Below are 21,585 nucleotides of genomic sequence, written 5' to 3' on the forward strand. Positions count from 1 at the left end.
AATTAGGGGGTTGTTATTCTTGTAGATGCTAAAACGTAATTTCACAATTTACATTAAAGATATTTTTTGTGACACCATAGTGGAAATCTTGAAAAAATTTATAATAGCAGTTAAAATTACAATCCATGGTGGAGAAGGTTTTCTATAAATTTCCATTAGAAATTCTGTAAAATAGTATTTCAACTTACTGCTTCTCTGATTTAGGTAGGTGATTACAATTGCATAATTTTAACCGAAATAATAATATCCCAAACAATATTTTGTAGCAAATAGGGGACAAATATTATTAGAGATAAAGTGAAGATATGGAAATTTAATGGTTTCCTTTTATAAAGCATAGTAAACGATTAGTTAATATTACAGTTTAATTTAAATGTAGGTGTTTTATTAAAATCTCTGATTACTTTCCTTTGCTACTTTCAGTGGAACAAAAGTTGCCTACAGTGCTCCATTGAAATTATTAATTTGCACACGAACAAGTAGATTTTCTGAAATGTAGGTGTTTTATTAAATGATTATTAAATAGTAAATGATTAGTTAATATTGCAGTTTAATTTAAATGTAGATGTTTTATTAAAACAATATAGTAATATTTTAATAAAACTGTAATATAGTAATATTTTAATAAAACTGTAATATAGTAATATTTTAATAAAACTGTAATATAGTAATATTTTAATAAAACTGTAATATAGTAATATTTTAATAAAACTGTAATATAGTAATATTTTAATAAAACTGTAATATAGTAATATTTTAATAAAACTGTAATATAGTAATATAGTAAGCTTCAAATACAAAAAACTAAACTAAATCAATTAAATTACTAAATTTGACCACCCCCACTTAGAGAATAAACTAAATTTTAGAAAGTCTAGGAATCCAATACCCTCCAGAAATCGGATTCCAGATTTTCAAATTTCAGTTAAACCAAAGCTTCAAATACAAAAAACTAAACTAAATCAATCAAATTACTAAATTTGACCTGTAATATTTTAATAAAACTGTAATGCTTTAATAAAACACCCACATTTAAATTAAACTGTAATACTAACTAATCATTTACTACTTAATAATCATTTAATAAAACACCTACATTTCAGAAAATCTACTTGTTCCTGTGCAAATTAATAATTTCAATGGAACACTATATTCAACTTTTGTTCCACTGAAAGTAGCAAAGGAAAGTAATCAGTAATCAGTTATCTATGATGGTTCTGCATGGTGCAGCTGTACGGACAAGTACCACAGTCATTCAAATTTTATCTACGTACCCCAAATGCAGTTATAGAACTTCTATTTTTAAAAGACAACTCGTAAACCGCTGCAAGCTACGGTGATCAAGTCTCGTCACCACAGACTGGGGTTCTCAAATGTTTTCTAAATACTTACGATATTCTCTTTAGGCAATGTTGCTTCGACATTACATATCTACTTCCACGATTATTAACCTAATAGATAATTTTTCAAAAACAATACTATAAACTTTATCTGCTTGTTTATTTTTACCCTCTTTGCCGTTTTTTTTTTCGCACGCCTGATTTTGTGATAATATTACACAACTTGCTCTACTCTAATCAGTGACTATAAATTTTCGAGTAAAAACTCACCATTTGTTGGGCGTTCTTCGGCTTTCGGTTAACGTCAATCACTTTCTGGTTGGCTGTAACGAGAAACGAGCGATAATTAATGCAAAGATGCCCTTTCACTGGCTAACGGGCAAATCGTGAATTTATTGGTGCTCATCGCATATGGCGTGCGCGTGCAACGCGTGACCACGCTACCCCATGCACTAACGACTTTACCGTCAATTTAGGTGTTATGGGTAACTGTCCAATACCATAAACGATCCGACTATTGGTTACTGTTATTTCCCACTGGATTATTGACACCTACTTCATTAACTGTCAAGTGTAGAATTGTCAGAGCGGGAAAGTGAATAAATTCATCCACAGTTCACTTTGCAGTAATTTCTAACGTAGGTACAACGATATAGATACACTTAAAAACTAGTAACTGCAGAAATTTTAGCTATTAATTGGGCGGGAGACGCTACTGGGTAAAATTTACCACAGAGGCGATAGTTGCGAAAATACGAAGACTGTTTGAGTTTTTGTTACAATTTTTTAAAGAACTTTAATAAAGATTTTAAGATGTTTCATCAATTTTCTTTGATTCTTAAAACACTGTACTTTAATATAAAAATTACAAAGTTAAAAAATATATATTCTGAAACCGTGGTTTTTTATGTTTCGATTTTCGGTATTTTTGACCCGGTAGCGACAACCTGTGTTACAATATGGGGTGTGCCTCCCGCCGGGTTAATAGGAAAACGCAATATTTCCTCGATTCACACTGCTGATTAGTTCTGCAAAAGTATGGGAAATGGTGAGGGAAAAGGAAATATTCTTTTGTACATGCTACCATGTATAGTATTCTAGTATGATAAAAAGTTTGTTAGAAAGGACACCATTATCATTTGTAAGACTACTTGTTGGCGAGGTGAAGTGTTTAGTTCTTGTCCCAGATTTTAAAACTTTAAGCAGGACATTGGGCATTCAATTGGGTAAGTAATGTCGTATTTGTGTAAGGTGAATGTCCCAATTTCTGCTCATGTCCCCATTTCTGATCATTTCGTGTTTTTCTTATTATTATATGCGTTACGTTTGTACTATAGTTGCAACAAAATAATTCTAAACTATTTAAACATTTAAACATCGCTATTTTTCATGAGCAGAAATACGGACATTTAATGCATTATATTTAATTAGAAATTACTAATAGTTAACAATCTTGAAATATCTTTCTTAAATAGTTTTTGAATTGGTTGATTTATTATCAAAGAATTAATCAAGTACTCTGAAAATTTTCATCACAAACAAATTTTTTACACCTTCCTTATGACGAGTTATCTCCTAAATGAGCAGAAATTGGGACATTCACCTTAGGCGTTATTCTTTCAAAATTTAGCTTATGATTCAGATTATATGAAAGTATGTTAAATTACTTTATTTTAACATATTAACGATCATTGTAGCCTATCAATTCTACATGAAATTCAGACGCAAATTAGGACGGAGCGATACTATACATATAGGGGAAAATTTAAATTTGAATTTTCAGTTGGCCTGGGTGCGGGATAGTTGCCTTTTGATTGACCAAACACAACTGTATCAAAATTTTGGCAAAATATTCATGTTTGCAGGTTCCCTTTTCCCTTAAAAATTTAAAAATTCACAATGTGAATCTTACTTTTTACATTTTGAAAATTTAAATTTGAATTTTCAGTTGGCCTGGGTGTGGGATAGTTGTCTTTTGATTAACCAAACACAACTGTATAACAATTTTGGCAAAATATTCACATCTGCAGGTTCCTTTTTCTCCTAAAAGTGATTATATGATTACATGATTATATATGGTCATTTTTAGGAGAAAATGAATATTTTTCCAAAAAATTTTTACAGTTGTGTTTGGTTAATCAAAAGACAACTATCCCGCACCCAAGCCAACTGAAAATTCAAGTTTAAATTGTCCGCTCCGCCCTAATACACATATTTCTCTTCCACTGAACTCGGGGGCAAAGTGAAATCAATCAAAGCATATGTATTAGAATATAATACATTGTTTTGTGTTCTTTTCTTATAATTTTATTCAGTTTTTATCATCCAATTTTTTTCTGTGTACTTTAAGGGGATATTCCGGTCTAAAAATCGACTTTTCTTAATTTCAATTTTTGAATGTTCAACCTTTTAAGAATACGCGTTTAAAAGGATTTTTTGAAGTTTTTAAAAATAGCGGCAAATGCTACTTTGCAAACAAATGCAAACTTTAAACGCGCTTTTCTCGAAACAGTGTTCTTAAAGTCGGTGGAACCTATATCTCGGAAAGTTATTTTATTATCCGATGCGACTGAAACTTTTTTATTTTGAAGAATATACTTCTGGATCGTGGACAACCAAGTAAAATTTTTAAAAATTTATGATTTGTAATTTTTAATGGCATTGAATGGACAAAAAATCTAGGGAAAAAGTGGTTTCAAACTTCAAGTGTCGTTATTATCTTAAAAAATGTCATTTTGGAAATTTGTGCTGCTAATTCCACGAGCGAGTTTCATGCCCTTTAATAATCTGGCATTGTTTTTTATTTCAGGCTAATGGTTTACGTGCTACAGGTTCAACCGATTTGGATGAATTTTTTTACGCCTCGACTTTAACGCCTCCCCAGTGCCGTCTACAATGATTAATTATATAAAAAAAATTACTACTATAGTTTGAAACATCTTTAATAAAATGCAAAAAGTCCCATTAAATTATATGCAGTAGTTTTCCTTCAATTAATTCCTAAAGATCAGCTCTTTTTATGGGCTCTAGACCGGAACAGCCTCTTAAGTGTAGTTATTTCAACCTTTTTTTGCAATTATAGATATTCTTAAATTAGTCTTTTTGTTTTAATTTTATTCACAAACAAGTTGTAACTTATTTTTTATAAGCTCGCCTTCCAGAAAAATGCTTGAGTTTCCTTTATATTACGCCGCTAATGGGGGAAGCGAAACAATGTAGGAAATTTTTTTGAACAAATATTTTATCCAATTCTAAAATGGCAGAGTTTTTGTATTATGGATTTTAGAAGACAAAAATGTATAATATGTACAATATGGTAAAAAGTATGCATATTTCTATTAGTTTTGCGTCATTAAACCTGAGGTGTTTCACTTTCGTGGAAAATAAAAAATCCTGGAAATCGAGATTAACATTTGAATAAAAAAGAAGAGAATAAGTTCCGTAACACTCGATTAAATAATTCACGTAGGTACGTTTAGAAAATAAATTTTTCACCTTATCCTTATGCGTATTAAAGTGCAAAACCTTCTAATTGTTTGAAAACAACTATATATTCTTATCTTTGAACCGTATTAAACCGAAATCGTGCAATTCTTGGGTTAAGTTCTTTTCTACTTTGAACACAGCTATCGGTTCATATATTCCGTCAGGTATCTGTCGTTCCAAGAAATAGAAGTGTAAAGTAACTATGTTAGTTTACTTACTGACTGCCTCGACCAGGTCAGCAAGAAGGACACCGTCGCTCAGATCAGACTGAAGATCCGTGACTCTTCTCTTGCAACCACCCCTTTCCAAATAATAATTCGCCCAATCCGTGTAGATCTGCATAGAAACAATAAAATTGCAATTTTTTAATAGCATGTCGAAAATTAATTGGTACAGATTAACTTTTAAAAGATCAAATTAACATCACCCTTTTTACCCCTTTATCAGTCGAAACGTTATTTGATTCGAAATTTCGTTCCGCCTATTTCCGTGCTTATTATTAATGCATGACGGCTGATTAATTTGTAGATACTAGCAAGAAGCAACGCTCTGCAATAAACGGACTAATAATAAGTCATACTAGACGAGTCGCAATAAGGAAACAAACTATAGTAGCTGATGGATCGGTTATTTTCATGAGGCGTTGATTATTATTTCTTCCTTGCGTGCTCCCTAGAAATTTATGTTTCATTTATCTACGTCGAAGGCTATGATCTACTGACCAATAGGGAAACAAATTACTGCGCATATGTGTCACCTATCAATGAAAATTTATAAGCCACAGCGAAGACGAAAATATATGAAATACCTGAGCTGAACGTTATGAGATTCGTAAGTGTAACTACGTTTTCATATAAACACGATAAATTTTGCTTAAAAGAAGCGAGCAAGCTCGGACATATATCAAGGGAACAGAGTAAAAATATTTATAGCAAAAATTTAATGATATTTAATACAGTACTGACAGTAAGATTTTCACCTACAATAATATTACATAAAATTACTCGCAAGAGTACCTTTTTTGGTAAGAAAACTGAATCCCAAATTTCAACATAGACACTACGGTTTTTGCTAATCTCGTTTCGTTACTCTTGCAAGAATATTTGGATATTATTCCGAAAGGGACCGGTGGCCGATCGAGATGAGGTTTCGGGGAAGGGGTGGGGAGGGGGTGTGGACTCTAAATCTAAAATTGTAGCTTCGGGTATTTATTAGTTTCCGAAATATTAATAAAAAAATATTGTTAATTTCTTGGGGATTTTTTTTTGGACTTTGGTGCAGCCCCCACCCCCTTTCCAGTAACCCTCCCGTCCCCAAAATTTTTAATTTTGAAATTTGTAGCCTCAGTCTCATTTTTAGCATCGCCAAACTCACATCGGTTCGCTACCATGCTTTACGCGCCCCCCGCACTAATCTAGCCCCAACCAATACTATAGTCGAATTAACGAAAGAAGGCACCTAACCCAATGCCTGCTCCGTACTTCGTGCGACGTTGCCACGTTGTGTAGCAGATCGGACGTCTCTGTCTATCTTCAAGCGCAACTGTGCCTCTCTCACTCGCTCGACAAAACAGATTCCTTCATCCACAAGTCACTCCACGCCAAATCGATCACAATTTTTAGAGACTTTGATCAGAATGCAATATGTATTTTGTGAATCGCGTGAAATTATGGAAAGGTTTGAGTCATTGTTTAACAGGTTTTGAACTTGGTTACAAAATATAGAGTTAATGAAATTCTTCATCGATTAATAACAGCTCATGCTGACGTTAATTTTCAAAATTCCATTCTCGAAAGCAGAATATTTCGTACGTGATATTTGCAAAATAAAACTTTGGTTATAATTTTAAAAATTACAAAATTAATTTTTCAATATAAAAAAGAGTATTAGAATAGCCCGCACTTTCTAGATTAAAATAAAAAAAGAACGAATTCAATACGATAAAGAGTTTCGGAGATAAAAATTCACAAGTATAGCTCGGTTTCATGAAAATAGGCAAAAATTGAACAAATTCAAAACCAGCAAAGTGATGACTGAAATCCGTTCCTATATAATATTTCAGTTTGAACAAAATCCCTGACATCGAGTGCAAAAAGTGATCGATTTGCCGTTGAATGACGCTCAATAGAATAACAATCCTATGAGCCTGTATTCCTCGCATGACGCGTGCCGCAATAGCCAATAAAATTCGACACTCTGTCAAATCTCTACAGGAAGGACGTTGGGTTCGCCCTCTGGAATAGGTTAGCAATACACACCCTACAAGGACAACGATTACTCTAGACCCACAGCTAAGTAGTCGAAAGTCATTGGCCAAGGCGCAGGGAGCCGCGTAGGGGAAGCACCAATCGCGAGCCTGGAGTAGCGGCAACGTCGCAAATTCTGGCCGCGGTCCCAATGTGCCTTCTTTCGTTAATTCGACTATAACACCCGGGACAATTTGGAAACTGGAATGCGTTGTGTCTATACAGGTCAACAGAAATATTCTTAAGGGGGCCGTCTCATTTTTGTTACGGTCCGAATCGATGGAAGCGTCCCCAGTAAACAAACGGACCCTATTGAAACTACTGCGGTCGATAAAAAGAAATTCTACAGCGGTGACATCTGCAGGTACTCTATGCAGACGAATTTTTGGCGCATAGTTGCCACATCTGCTGTTCTCTCTGTCTCTGCCGCGCTGTTGCCAGAGAGTTCTCTGGGGGGGAGGGGGGCGTGGTAAAATCATTAAAAAAAAATCGGTAAGGTGTACTACTTTATGCACAATTACCCCTGTATCTTTTGAACGCATTAATTGCCGAAGCTAAAATTTTATATTTGGGGTCCTTTCGCACCCCTTGTAATACCCACCAAGTTTCATCTCGATCGGCCACCGGTCCCTTTCGGAAGTACAGCCGAGTATTTTACAAAAGAAATAGCGTGTACTATAGAGTTACTCGCAGTTATACATATCCTCAGTCCAATTTGCAACACAGTTTTACAGTGGCAGGTGTTCGACGCCGCAATTGGTCGTCTATTCGCAAGACGTCAATACGCTTTCGTCATTATCATTCAGAAAAAGAGTGTCCACATCTTCATTCGCATGTGCATCACGTGTCGGCACGTCACCCACTGCTGAAACGTTATCCCTCGCCTACTGCAACCGTGTAGGCACACTTACGTCTATTAGCTGAGCTGCACGCAAAGCCTACATACCCCCCACCTGTGTCTACAAGCCATAAATTTTTTATTGTTCCACTTGCTGAACGGTGCTTGGTGCTCGATGTGCGACAACCCCCTTGAGCAGCAGGTGCACCATGTATGGGAGAGACGCTGCGATCAAATCGACTGATAACAGTTAACGAGGATTGAAGCGACTAAATTTCGTGGAATTGCAATATTAACACCTATATATACATCGCATAACGATATATGCAGCCTACGAAAATGGTTTATGAAATGGTTAAATGAATGTCAATTTTTAAAATCATAACTTGATAATGGAATTTTCTGTCTGTACATGTTTACAGCATTACTCTCAAGAAGCTCGTCCGTAAACTTGGGAGGATTTAATGAAACCAGCTAAAATTTTATTTTTTCTTGCTGTAGAGTATTAGGAAACTAGAAATTTCATATCAGTTTCCACGCAAACTTGATCCTTTCGGCGTAACGATCCAACAGGACTGGCAATGAGTGCCCGGTAATCAAATCTGGGAGAAGAATATTCTTTCATCGTGTAAAATAACTTTGTAAATATAACCTTTTTTTCTTAATAAATGGAGCTAGCTGTTCTTTATTAGAATTGCGTTGTATTTGAATACTAAGTTGACCAAGTGAGAAATTAAATTAGTTCTGTTATTATACCTATATAGAAAATAATAAATCCATATTTGGTTACTTTCGTTATTAATAATTCAAAACAATTATCTTATGCTCAATAATACCTATCCTGGCCAAGAAATTTTAATCAGCTGCCTGCTAATTTACTTGAAATGTTACTGCTTAATAATTACTGATTTCTTACACAAATTTTAAAATTTAAGAAACGCGAAGTTTCATTACTAATAGGTAAGAAAAATGAAGAAGAACAGGAGTGCGGTCAAACAATAAGTTTGAATCAATAAAATAGGTTTTATCTTGTTAGACAAATGAATTTCATTTGAATCACAGATTAATGTACTCCTCACTGCAGACTAATATAAAATGTTTATATACTTATTTACCTTATATTCAATGCATTATCGAATATCGTATGGTAGCTCAATATTTTAAAAATTATCTTTGACGAGGCATTATTTCAGCAATTACTTAAAACCCCTATGCTACCCTTAAATAATTTCTCGCTTTTTACCCAAACAACACATGCCTGTTCTTGATATCAGGTGATCCGATAAGTTCGTGGCGTTTTTTACTATTAAGAAAGTATTTTTGAACCTTTCAAATTGCTGTCGGACGATTGAGTATTGTCTGTGCCTCTGTGGCATCTTATCGACTATGTAATTCGCGGGTTGTTTGACGTCGATCCTCCAGAATCAAGGCCTCCAATCGATTTTCATTGAAGGCGGACGGTCGCCCAGAACGTGGCTCGTTAGCACAGAAGCAATGATGGTGCGCTACCAAAATTCGGTGACTTCTTAATTTTTCTTATGAAAGTCTCCAATTTTTACGGACTATATCAGAGGTTTGCGCCGAAACGACACATGTTCTACACATTCTGTAATTTTTTCCAAGTCGATCTGACCCTCAATTCGCTCGCAATCAGGAGAAAATGAAGAGAAAAGAATATTCGAGAAAAACGCGTTTAAAGTTTCTGGGCAAAGGCGACGCTATAGGTTACCGTTCGACCTTTTTAGTTGCCAAATCAACAATTTTGAGATTTTTAATATAAACCAAGCGGTATTTTATTGAGAAAAGATAGTACATTCGGAAAATGCAATAAAAAGAAATTGATTTTTCGACTGCCTAGTCTCCTTAAGGGGAGGTTCTGGTCTAAATGTCGATTTTTTTTATTTCATTTTTCGAATGTTCAACCTTTTAGGAAAACGTGTTTAAAAGGATTTGTTGAAAACAACCGTCCACTCCGGCGCTCACGTAAAACTTCAAATGCGTTTTTCTCGAAACAGTGTTCTCAAAACGGTGGGACCTGTATCTCCAAAAGTTATTATCCGATTCGACTGAAACTTTTTTTATTTTGAAGATTATTCTTTTGGCTAGGGGGGGGGGCTAAAAAAATTACAAAAAGTTGAAAATTTATAATTTTCAAAGACGATGAAAGGACGAAAAATACAGGGAAAGTGATTTCAAACTTGAAGTGTCGTTATTTTCTAAAAAAAAATGTAATTTTTGTAATTTTTTAGTCCCCCACCCCCTAGCCAAAAGAATAATCTTCAAAATAAACAAGATTTCAGTCGAATCGGATAATAACTTTTGGAGATAGAGGTCTCACCGATTTGGATCAATTTTTTGACGCCTTGACTTTAACGACTCCCCAAGGCTGTCTGCAATGATTAATTATAAAACAAAAAATATATTTCTATAATCTAAGACATCCTTAATACAACGCAACAAGTCCCATTAAATTATATATAGTAGTTTTCCTTTAATTAATTCCTAAATATCACCTATTTTTTTTGGCTCTAGACCAGAACCTCCCCTTAAGGGACGTTATCGCCATGAAGACCCGAAAATGGTAACAACCGAAAAAAATTGCCCGAAGTCCTCCGCAAGCCTGCACGGCTAACCGAACTTCCCCCGCCGGTGAAACGCTTCGTCTTCCACTGCTTCGTCACTGCAGTACCGATCCAAGTTATATTTTTACTCCTCCAATTATATCCTCTATTATTTCGCTATTACCTTAACGAAGGGCACACGTCGAATGAGCGCGAGGCAGTCAATTAAGACTTCCTTCGGTCGACACGTACACTCCCAAGAGAGCCCAGTGATCTCGCGCGACCGGAAGACGCGCTTCGCCCCTCCGCAGGGAGAACGAAAAGCTCCTTGGCGTATAAAGCAGCCCGAAGGAATCCCCTGCCGCCACAGAGCCGAGCTCTTTTCCTCGCGTAAGGAAAAGCGAGCCGCGGGGAGCCGTCAGCTCATCACGGGCCGGGTCCAGGCAAACTTTATTGTTTTGGGCGAGCGCCAATATTTTTCGCGCGCCGTATCCCGAGCAGCGCCGCTCGGAAAGGTAGAGAGCCGCGTTGATTCCAGCGAGTCGACGGCCGAAGAGAAAGAAGACGCGCATCGGAAGAATAGAACGGGCAGCAGACAAGGAGATAGGTCGAGAGAGAGAGGATAGGCTTCGATAGGAATTAGTCACCGAGCGTACCGAAATCGTACGTATGCTCACGCACACGCGTTCGACTCTCGGGGCCCGTGTAAATGAAACCCGCGCGCGCGCGCCCACACCGGCTTGGCGTAGCCGTTTTCCTATTTGCTCCTATGAGGAGGCGGCCGCGTGTGCGCGCATTCGTATTCCGCCGAGGTACGCGTATATTTACATAGGCGATTCATCTGCCCGTTTGACCGCGTATGCGTTCATTTCCATCTCGTACGTGCACGGACGAAAAGGCGCGCGAGTGCCTCGGCACGGGCCGTGTGCGGACGCGCGCGTGGGAAACGTACACGCGTCAGCCACGGGCCAGTCGGGACACCGTACTATTTTTGAGCGCGGCAAAGAGAGAAGCGGGATGAACTTCCTTCATAATTTCAGGTCACCGCGCAGATTCGAATTTTCATTATAACGCAAGCCACCGGCAGTGGAGCCTTATGGTTCTCACCGTGGTCTCCGGCTGTCGTTCGATACGTGGAAACCGCAGCCGACCTCCAGGGATACCTGCGAGTCCCCGGGGACGTGTTTGGAACAAGCCGGTGATACACAAGCCGCGCGCACGTGCGTCGCGGGGTTGCGAAATGAGCGATTCTTTACGCGCATTAATTTCAGGCGAATGCAAAGGGAACGACATTTGAATTTGGAGAATGTGGTTTAGTCTTCGACAATGTTCTGTGCACTTGAGAAACTGCAATTTATAGTTAACTTTGTTTCAGTCTTACTGGATGCATCATTTATAATGCAGTTAAGAGGTGGGTAAGATTCTAACAGGGGAACATTTTCAACCCCAAAATTCTGATTTTAATGAAACTTTCAGGGAATGTAGAGCACAGCGCATGCAGTAATTTTTTCTGCGAGAAATCACTCTGAAAGGGTGAAATCAGCCCTCAAAGTTAGTGTATTTTTTTTAATATAATTTTCTTTTTCTTTTTGTAATGTGGCCGAAAATAAAAAACGGAACAACTCTTATATTTAAAGTTTCGTTCTATCTCGCACCGTTACAAAGTTATATTAAAAAAACTAACGAGGTATGTAGTTGTCGCGTTTTTAGTTTTTTTCAATATAACTTTGTAACGGTGCACGATAGAACGAAACTTTAAATACAAGTTTCATACGCTCAGTTTTTTATGTTCTGTCACATTAAAAAAGAAAAATAAAGTTATATATAAAAAAACGCGGGGGTGAAATCAGCCCTCAAAGTTACTGTATTTTTTTTAATATAATTTTCTTTTTCTTTTTGTAATGTGACCGAAAATAAAAAACGGAACAACTCTTGTATTTAAAGTTTCGTTCTATCTCGCACCGTTACAAAGTTATATTAAAAAAACTAACGAGGTATGTAGTTGTCGCGTTTTTAGTTTTTTCAATATAACTTTGTAACGGTGCACGATAGAACGAAACTTTAAATACAATTTTCATATGCTCAGTTTGTTATGTTCTGTCACATTAAAAAAGAAAAATAAAATTATATACAAAAAAACGCGGGGGTGAAATCAGCCCTTAAAGTTATCACGTTTTTTTTGCATAAAACTTTATTTTGCTTTTTGTAATATGACAGAGTATAAGAAACTGAATAATTCGTATATTTTAATTTTCGTTCTGCTTCGCACCGTTACAAAGTTATATTAAAAATAAGTGTGTTCACTTTGGAATGAATTTCCGAAGAAAAAAATTGCCCCTTGCATACTCCGATATGCTCTACATTCACACGAAGTTTCATTAAAATCTTGAGAACATTTCCCTGCAAGATAAATCGAACTAAGTAGCCAGTGGCGGATTTAAGAAAAAAGGCCCAGGTGGCAAATGTTCTGAGGGGCCCATTTTTGGAGGAAAATGAAGAGGCAGTTTACTAAAAACGGGCCAAGCGTAGTAGTAGTGGAAAAATGTAGTGTTTGGATACCTATACCTAATCATATTTTTTTTTGGTCATGGGGCCCTGCCGGGGCCCATTTTTGGAGGAAAATGAAGAGGCAGTTCACTAAAAACGGGCCAAGCGTAGTAGTAGGGAAAAAATGTAGTCTTTGGATACCTATACCTAATCATATTTTTTCTGGTCATGGGGCCCTGACGGGGCCCATTTTTGAAGGAAAATGAAGAGGCAGTTTACTAAAAACGGGCCAAGCGTAGTTATAGGGAAAAAATGTAGTGTTTGGATACCTATACCTAATCTTATTTTTTTTTGGTCATGGGGCCCTGCCGGGTCCTTCTATGTAGGACCCTAGGCGGCCACTGCTCATCAGGCGCCCTGTTAAATCCGCCACTGTAAGTAGCAGCGAACTTAACTGTTAACTTTACTGATTAAAATTGTAGAAAATCCATTCCTTCTATGTTTTACAGAAGACACGTGCGTTCTTTACTGCTTAAAGCAACTTCTAAACCACTTCGAATGCCTACATTTCTAAAGCTCTGCGTATATTTCATCCCTCACAATACATGCAAGCAGTACAACTTACTTCAACAAACCGTACCTGTCTTTTCTAACCTTCAACTGAAACAATAAATTGCCTTCGATACTATGATAGATACCTTTCAATCGCCAAAGGTTTAAGTTCATCAGCAAACGGAAGATTAAAAACGGTTTGAATTATTCCGTGCGCGTCTATGTCAAGGTATCCATCACTCTGCCATAGAAACGGAACAAAAGTACTTATTGCGCAAACAGCGCAACGCAATCATCGCCCACCGTCATCAGAGGGCTACAAATCGCTCGCAATTATCGTTCTTACGATTAGAGCGGGTGGTACCTACAGAAGCTGTGGCTCAAGGGTCAGTACAAGGGCCGCGCATGTAGTTTACGAATCTGCGGTTTACGTGAATAGACCTCGGCACGTTTACGTTAGAACAAACGCCAATACCTGCAGGACATTGCGGGTCGAATCAGCCTTGATGTCGTCGCTAGATCCACAGACGGATCTTGGTGCCCTAATGCACGCCATGACGTCCACGCCACCAGCCGTTAACGTCATCCAAATCGCATCAATTCACCCACAACACCGGAGCTTCACAGTAATATCACTAATTATCGTTTCCAATCGAGCCTCGAGTACAATCGCCACCCAGCATCGTCGAACCACTGGCGCAATTACACCCAACGTTCCTCATCAGCGCTGATTTGCACATCGCGGCGCGTCGAAAATCGCCAGATACGATTGCTCCGCGATTTACGGGTTACTCGCAGCGATTTAGTCACTAGGTCGTGCTAGAGAGGTGATTAAAGGAAATGCAACTGCCCTCGAAGGAGATGTAATTGCCGTCTTTTTAAAAGCGAATTATCAGTGCTACCCTTTGCGCGTTTCACTTAGGCATCCAGCCAATATTTAATCCCACGTAGTTGACTCTTCCGATCGTCTCTTCGAACGCTCCTCATATGCAATGCCAGGGGCGGATAAATGTCAAATTAAGATTATTCGAGAGACGTTGATCCGCGCTAGGATCCTCGATTCTGCTCGATCACGATCCCCAGGCGATCGATCGAGCGTGCTCCACGCTTTATTACCGGAACGATCTTGTTACCCTTGATGCACGTGCTCTCGCGAGGCGTGTCGTCACGTTCCTTTTAGCTTCGCGTACTCAGAAGCGCATCGGCAGTGCATCAGACGCGCGTCCAGCAACGTGCAACAGCAACGCGAACAATACGGGGCTCGGGGGCTGGTGTTGACATTCGAGGAAACGCTCTTCATGCGTTCTCACATTCTTCTTTCTTGACGAAAGCGAAAGGAGCACGGCTCGGCACTTTTTTCCTATTAAATTCAGCGAATTTATAGCGGCAATATTTCCAGACAAACGCAGGATCAGTTTGGCTTTAAACCGACTGTCATAAAAATTCAGAACAGGCAAGTCAAAATAACACCAAGAGTCCTTTTCGCAGTTCAGTTTAATTGCTCCAAAAGAGTGTTCCTCGCCGTCCAAATTAGCGCAACGAAATTAATCCTCATCGTTTCCTCATCACTTTAGCAGAGTCCGGAAATGTAGGAAGATGGGATTAATACCGCTACTTGTTATTACCCAGTTACAGGGTGACTAACCCAGACCTAGCCCAGACCTAGCCCACTTATTCACCTTCCTCTTCTAGGGTTAATTCACATCGATGTGATAGAAAAAGTGTCCGTGGATGGCTCGAACCGAAGCAACCGGGTTGCGCGTAAGTTTAAGAGAGGAAGACTTGAAAGATCTCGAAGCTTTCCCAGTCGATATTATCCAATTATTCAATTTTAGGCTCGCCAGCGGTCAGCCGGTGTAAACACGCACGTGGGTCTTTTTCACTGCTCAAATACCATTATCCAATCACTTGGGAAATTGGCGAAAGGCAGCCAACGGTGTAATATTGACATGTTGTCATTTAGAGATACCGAACGCGCCGTTCGCACAGCGATTTATTCAATTCGCCAATTATCCCGCGTTGCTCGCTCGGCAGCTGCCCCTTGTGAGCGAAGAATAACAGTTCACCGGGTGTTGCGAGTCCTGCCTCCTTCGCGGAGATGCCGAAGGTAGTCTCGAAACGGCGAGGACGCACGTGGGGGCGCATCGCGAGGCGCACGCCGACGAAAACTTGTTGCCGAAACGACGCGACGCGTCTCGACACCGCGGAGCACCGGACGTAACTGAATAAGCGCGTCGCGCACTCTTCTCTATGCGTACCTTCTCTTCGCTCCTTCTCCTTCCATCACCCACTCTCGCACCTTTTTTTTTGTCTCCTCTTCGTCTCCTTTTTTTTTGCAACTCTGTCTCGTCGCAATATTTTATTCTTCTTTTTCGACCGAGCGCTGTCATTTCTAATTGTCGGCGATTAAAAGTTTGACGAGGCGCTGATTTTTTTTTTTAGGAATTGGCGCGAATTATTTTGGTTATGTGTGAATGGACGTGTAAGTTCAGACAGTTTTGCGCGATATGTCGTGTACCGAAATTGTGTTATGATTACGAGAGTGAAATGATGTGTATATAGTTGTAATAATAATATCTTGATTATAATTTTAATGGCCCAATTTTGAACTAATTTTGTTATAGGTATTGTTTGTCTTAAATAATGAAGTTGGAATTTCGACCGTAAATTTTTTTAAAAAATTAAAACATGATTTCGGCGCACAGTTTCGGTCAATTTAAAGAGTAAAAGCTAATTTGCAAATATAAGAAGTATCATCTTCCGACGTTTCGGTCAATATTTAGACTTTTATCAAGGAAAGTTTGAATAACTAAATACTGCGTATGCTTATATGTAACATGCTTGATAGAAGCGTGCGACGTACGAGTCGGTTGAACAATGACTGAGGCAAACAGTACACGGAAAGCAAGAACGTCCGGAGGGCAAAACCAATCATGTGGCCAACATCATGTCACGGTTGGAACCGTTAAATATTATGAAGTGGATCAAAAGTGCGGAAATCTGAACACCTCGCAACACCACTGCCAATGTACCAAATTTAATAGTTAATGTGGTAAATAATCCGCCACTCAAAGCATTACATAACGTTGAAAGTAATATGTATAACCAGTCAACCATAGAAACTGTGAAATCCAAAATTCTAATAGAAAAAATGCATCATTCGGCCTTTTTCCTTCAAAAAGGTTGCGTAATAGTCTTGTATTTTAGGTGTTTCATACCTAAGATTTACGCAGGGTTGTTTAATCATATGCAATGTTTCTAATAGAATTCTCTGATTTAATGTATTGTTTGTCTCTTTCGAAAAATTGTGACACACGACCCGAAAATTCACGGTGGTTTATTCCTATAAAGTTCTTACTCTATTTTACTTCTAAGTTTTAATATACAAAGCAGAAAGTGTTTGTGTGTTTGTCTGTCAGTAGTATAGCTAGGCCGGTTCTAACCCAAATTTGAGTTTTGAGGGAGGGGGAAGTCCAAATTTTGGATTTGAAAATTTTCGAAATTATCTATTAAACGTCTATTATACCACTTTGAACGTGTATTGAACATCTCTCTTACCACTCTGAACATGGATTGAGCATCTATCTGTTCAATACACGTTCAGAGTGGTACGAACTAGTCCGGTTCTAACCCAAATTTGAGTTTTGAGGGAGGGGAAAATCCAATTTTGGATTTGAAAATTTTCGAAATTATCTATCAAACGTCTATCATACCACTTTGAACGTGTATTGAATATCTATCGTACCACTCTGAACATGGATTGAACATCTATCTGTTCAATACAAGTTCAGAGTGGTACGATGGACGTTTGATAGATAATTTCGAAAGTTTTCAAATCCAAATTTGGATTTCCCCCTCCCGCAAAACTTAAATTTGGGTTAGAACCGGACTAGTCCGTGCCACTCTGAACGTGTATTGAACAGATAGATGTTCAATACATGTTCAGAGTTGTAGGATAGATGTTCAATACACGTTCAAAGTGGTACGATAGACGTTTGATAGATAATTTCGAAAATTTTCATTCCAATTTTGGATTTCCCCCTCCCTCAAAACTGAAATTTGGGTTAGAACCGGCCTAGCTATACTACTTCTGTCGCCCAAAAACTTTCGAACGGTAAACTCTGAGGTCACGAAATATGTCCCAGCTTATTATGCCTAGCTAATTCAGATGAATGTGACTATTACCACAAAAAGTAAATAATTGAAAATAATTTTTTTTTTTAAAAATCAGAATCTAAATTTCGGGCGAAGCCGAGTAGTAAAGCTAGTATACATATAAAGCAATGACCATCGCGCAATGTGAGACTTACAATAGTTTGTGAAAAGCAATGCGTTGTTCGTATTAATTGCGGAAATTATCCAAAGAAGTTAATTAGCAAGAGAAGGGCCTACGTATACATATATTAAAAAGTACAAAAATGAATTAGAAAAAATGATTTGTTTATTAACTTTTTATAAGAATAAGAAATTAATGATTTCTGTTAATTGTTATGTTCTGTTAATTGTTTATATTCTTTTTATAAGGAATTAATGAATTCTGGACTTAATAGGTAAAATATAATGCATATAAATGCAGTTGCTTCTAATATTAACTACATAGAAAAATTATAATTATGTATGCCTAGGGGATTTAAAAATTACATTAGAATTTTAAGACTATTTTAGGGATCCAGATTAGTACGAAACTGCAGTAAACATAAGTGTGCAAATTTTTTGGTTCCGGGTACAGCCACTTTCAATTTTAATACAAATTATTCATTGTGCAGCTTCAACATAAAACATTATTTATATCGACTGTATACGTACATTGAAAATATCTGTGACAGAACTTGTAACATCAAATACGTCACATGATATCCTAAATCAAATATTAAAACTTTCATTTGCTATAAGTTACAAGTTCCAAAATATGCTTGATGGTTATTGATAAAATTTTGAAAAATGCTTGTACAGCATGAAATATAAATCAATGGAATTCATATTTATTTATATACTTCAGAAGGATAAATAATACGTTGAGATAAGGACACTATTTATTAGTGGATTAAATATAAAGTATTACTTTGACATTTATTCTGAATTAAATCTGAACCAATAGATGAACATAATGTTTCTGTTTTATAAGTGTGTAAAATTTACCGAGTGTAAAATTAAAGTGACGACTGTTGAAAGATATTTTTTCTAATGATGATGCTCTAAGAAATTATCTAATAAAATTAAGAAAATCGAGTATTGAAAGAAGCACGAAGCAAGCATTTAATATAACTAAATAGTGAACAACACGGCAGGGAGAACGAAATTGGGAAAGTCCCTTAGTGAGATTGGAAAAAACTGGCTGAGTATATAATCGCGTGAAATTAGAGGATGCAAGTCATAGAGAAGAAAAGGAAGAGGATATAATAAAACTTGCTGCGGGTCCCGTCGTCTTCCCAGAAGATAGTATCTTTTCTCTTCGAGCGAAAATAACGCGACGTGGCCGAAGGATGAAAATAGGAACGAAAGTGGCTAAGGAGAAAAAGGGGGAGAAGAGGATCTTGAGACGAGAGCTCGATTATAAGTCGTTTTAATTCAGCGTAACTGGAAACAGAGCGCAATGAGTGAACGCTGGTGCGTGGGTGTTGTTCGGTAAATTAACAGAATCGAGGAAGGGCAATAAATTCATCAATAAACGATTCTAGATTGTTGATTAGTCTAGTTGGCCACGGAGCAATCAAGCGCAGCTTTATATTCTGATGATTCGCGACGACACTGTTTATTTCCTCTTCGTTTGTAGGTGTTGTATATATTTTCTCCAGCAGATTCATATATATATTAATCGGTCAGTTATTTCAAGTTCACTTTTGAAATCATAACTGATTTGTACAAATATGAACACAATAGGTACACTCAATTTTTATAAAATAAATTATTTAACATATTCAGTCGCATCGGAAAATAAGTTGACACTCTTTAAAATCGCATAACTGTTTTAAAATTGGTCCAAATTACTTGAGTTTTTTTTAGAAGCTAGCGGAATTACCTAGTGTTCTAGGTGACGTGTTTCGTCGTTTTGAAAAAAATTGCAACTGGTCGGAATAGCGATGAAAATAGTGAAGGTCGTTTTTTTTCAATTTTTTCTGAGCATGTAATGAAAAGTCAAAAAACCCGTTTTTAGATTGAAGTAAGCTGTGTACATGCTGAAAATTTCATCTAAATCGGTTAAATTCCCGAAATCAGTGATTTTCGATCTTATTCTGCGATATTTAAGCGTTTATAGCTCAGAGCAACGTTAACCGATATTCGTGAAATTTTAGGCATGTATATAAATATCTTACTTAAACCTACAGACGGGTTTTTTGAATTTTCATTACAGGCTCAGAAAAAAAATTGAAATAAAACGACCTTCACTATTTTCATCGCTATTCCGACCAGTTGCAATTTTTTTCAAAACGACGAAACACGTCACCTAGCAAACTAATTCCGCTAGCTTCATAAAAAAACTCAAGTCGTTTGGAACAATTTTAAAAAAGTTATGCAATTTTAAAGAGTGTCAACTTACTTTCCGATGTATTACATAGCAAATATTATTTGCTGTTATTTTCAAATTCTTGACGTATTAAACAAATTACAGTTGGTGAGTCATAAGTTCTTGTCCTGTATACACACAAAATTCTTGTATTCTATGAAAATTCATACGAATTATATAATCTTTAATTTTCAATAGAATTTAATATAAATCATTTAGTTTTTGAAGAAATTAAATATTAAATACAAACTATATTGAAACAATCCTAATCGTTAATTTTCAATTAAATTTAAAATTATAGATTATGTAATAGATGTAATCTTCTTACTTCTCTCCTCTGGATAACAGTCTTCTACAGAACATACTATATAACATTATTAAATAACGTTAATAACGTCATTTAAGTACAATAAGCAATCCATGAAACAGGATGCTGAAAAATAGACAAGAACTTGTGGCTGACCCTGCGTAAATTCAGCATTTAATTAATGAACTTAAGGGGTTATGCCTAGTCAGGCGGTCGAAAAGAGGCGAATATTTGTGAATTTTTTTTGAAGAAGCCAAAGCGTATATTTTTACAGAACTTTTTGCGATTAAAAGAGCAACATTTAAAGAACATTTGGTAATTTTTTCGTAGAAAAATATTTACGTTTATAATAAAATAACAGGCGACATCCAAGAAGCATTTTTAAAAATTTGGTTTTGCGGTGAGCACTGCCATTCGGTACCAGATTGTCTAAAATCAAAAAACAAAAAAGATTTCGTTAGTATATTAATGTATCCTCAGGTTAACGGAGAGAATTTTCCGAAATATTAAGTTAAAACAACATGGCAGCTATTTAAAGTTGAAATCCTGATTATTTCCTGCAAAAATTACGCGAAAAAATCAGGATTTCAACTTTAAATAGCTGCCATGTTGTTTTAATTTAATATTTCGGAAAATTCTCTCTGTCAACCTGAGGATACATTAATATACTAACGAAATCTTTTTTGTTTTTTGATTTTAGATAATCTGGTTACGAATGGCAGTGCTCACCGCGAAAGCAAATTTTTGAAAATGCTTCTTGGATGTCGCCTGTTATTTTATTATAAACGTAAATATTTTTCTACGAAAAAAATACCAAATGTTCTTTAAATGTTGCTCTTTTAAGCGCAAAAAGTTCTGTAAAAATATACGCTTTCGCTTCTTCAGAAAAAATTCACAAATATTCGCCTCTTTTCGACCGCCTGACTAGGCATAACCCCTTAAGAGATTCACTGCTCCGTGTACATTATAAGTTAGTATGATAATAAATAATGCATTAATATGTTGCTTTCATAACGTTCACTTGCTGTCCAACGTTAATTCCCGAACTAGCGAAAGCCATTAAATGCAAATGACCCATCGTCGCCTGTCCTGTCGGCGAGTGATTCGAAAAAGTGAAGGACCCTCGACTTGGAGAGAATTCCATCCGTGGACAGTGACAGCGATGGGGCTAACCATGAGCATTCTTGACAGGTGCTGCTCTATCGATTGCTATTCCGAACGATTCACATACGAGCACCATCATTAATTGCAATGCCGGCTATC

At 36.9% G+C, this 21,585-nt stretch overlaps 1 protein-coding gene across 5 annotated transcripts in view; it reads right to left on the reverse strand.

Moving 5' to 3' along the window:
• Nucleotides 1–21,585, reverse strand: part of Sick (sickie) — a 626,930-nt gene that overhangs the window by 425,084 nt on the left and 180,261 nt on the right. For 4 of the 5 annotated variants that reach the window (XM_076818204.1, XM_076818201.1, XM_076818200.1 and 1 more), the window contains exons 3-4: nucleotides 5,045–5,162; nucleotides 1,611–1,663 (exon numbers count right to left, since the gene is read on the reverse strand). In XM_076818204.1, coding sequence (XP_076674319.1) covers nucleotides 1,611–1,663; nucleotides 5,045–5,162 — 171 coding nt within the window. Of the gene's footprint in view, nucleotides 1–1,610; nucleotides 1,664–5,044; nucleotides 5,163–13,985; nucleotides 14,232–21,585 lie in introns of those variants that run through there. The other variant, XM_076818202.1, reaches the window with a different exon arrangement.

Source organism: Andrena cerasifolii, chromosome 8 (assembly GCF_050908995.1).
Source record: "Andrena cerasifolii isolate SP2316 chromosome 8, iyAndCera1_principal, whole genome shotgun sequence".
Lineage (NCBI taxonomy): Eukaryota > Metazoa > Arthropoda > Insecta > Hymenoptera > Andrenidae > Andrena > Andrena cerasifolii.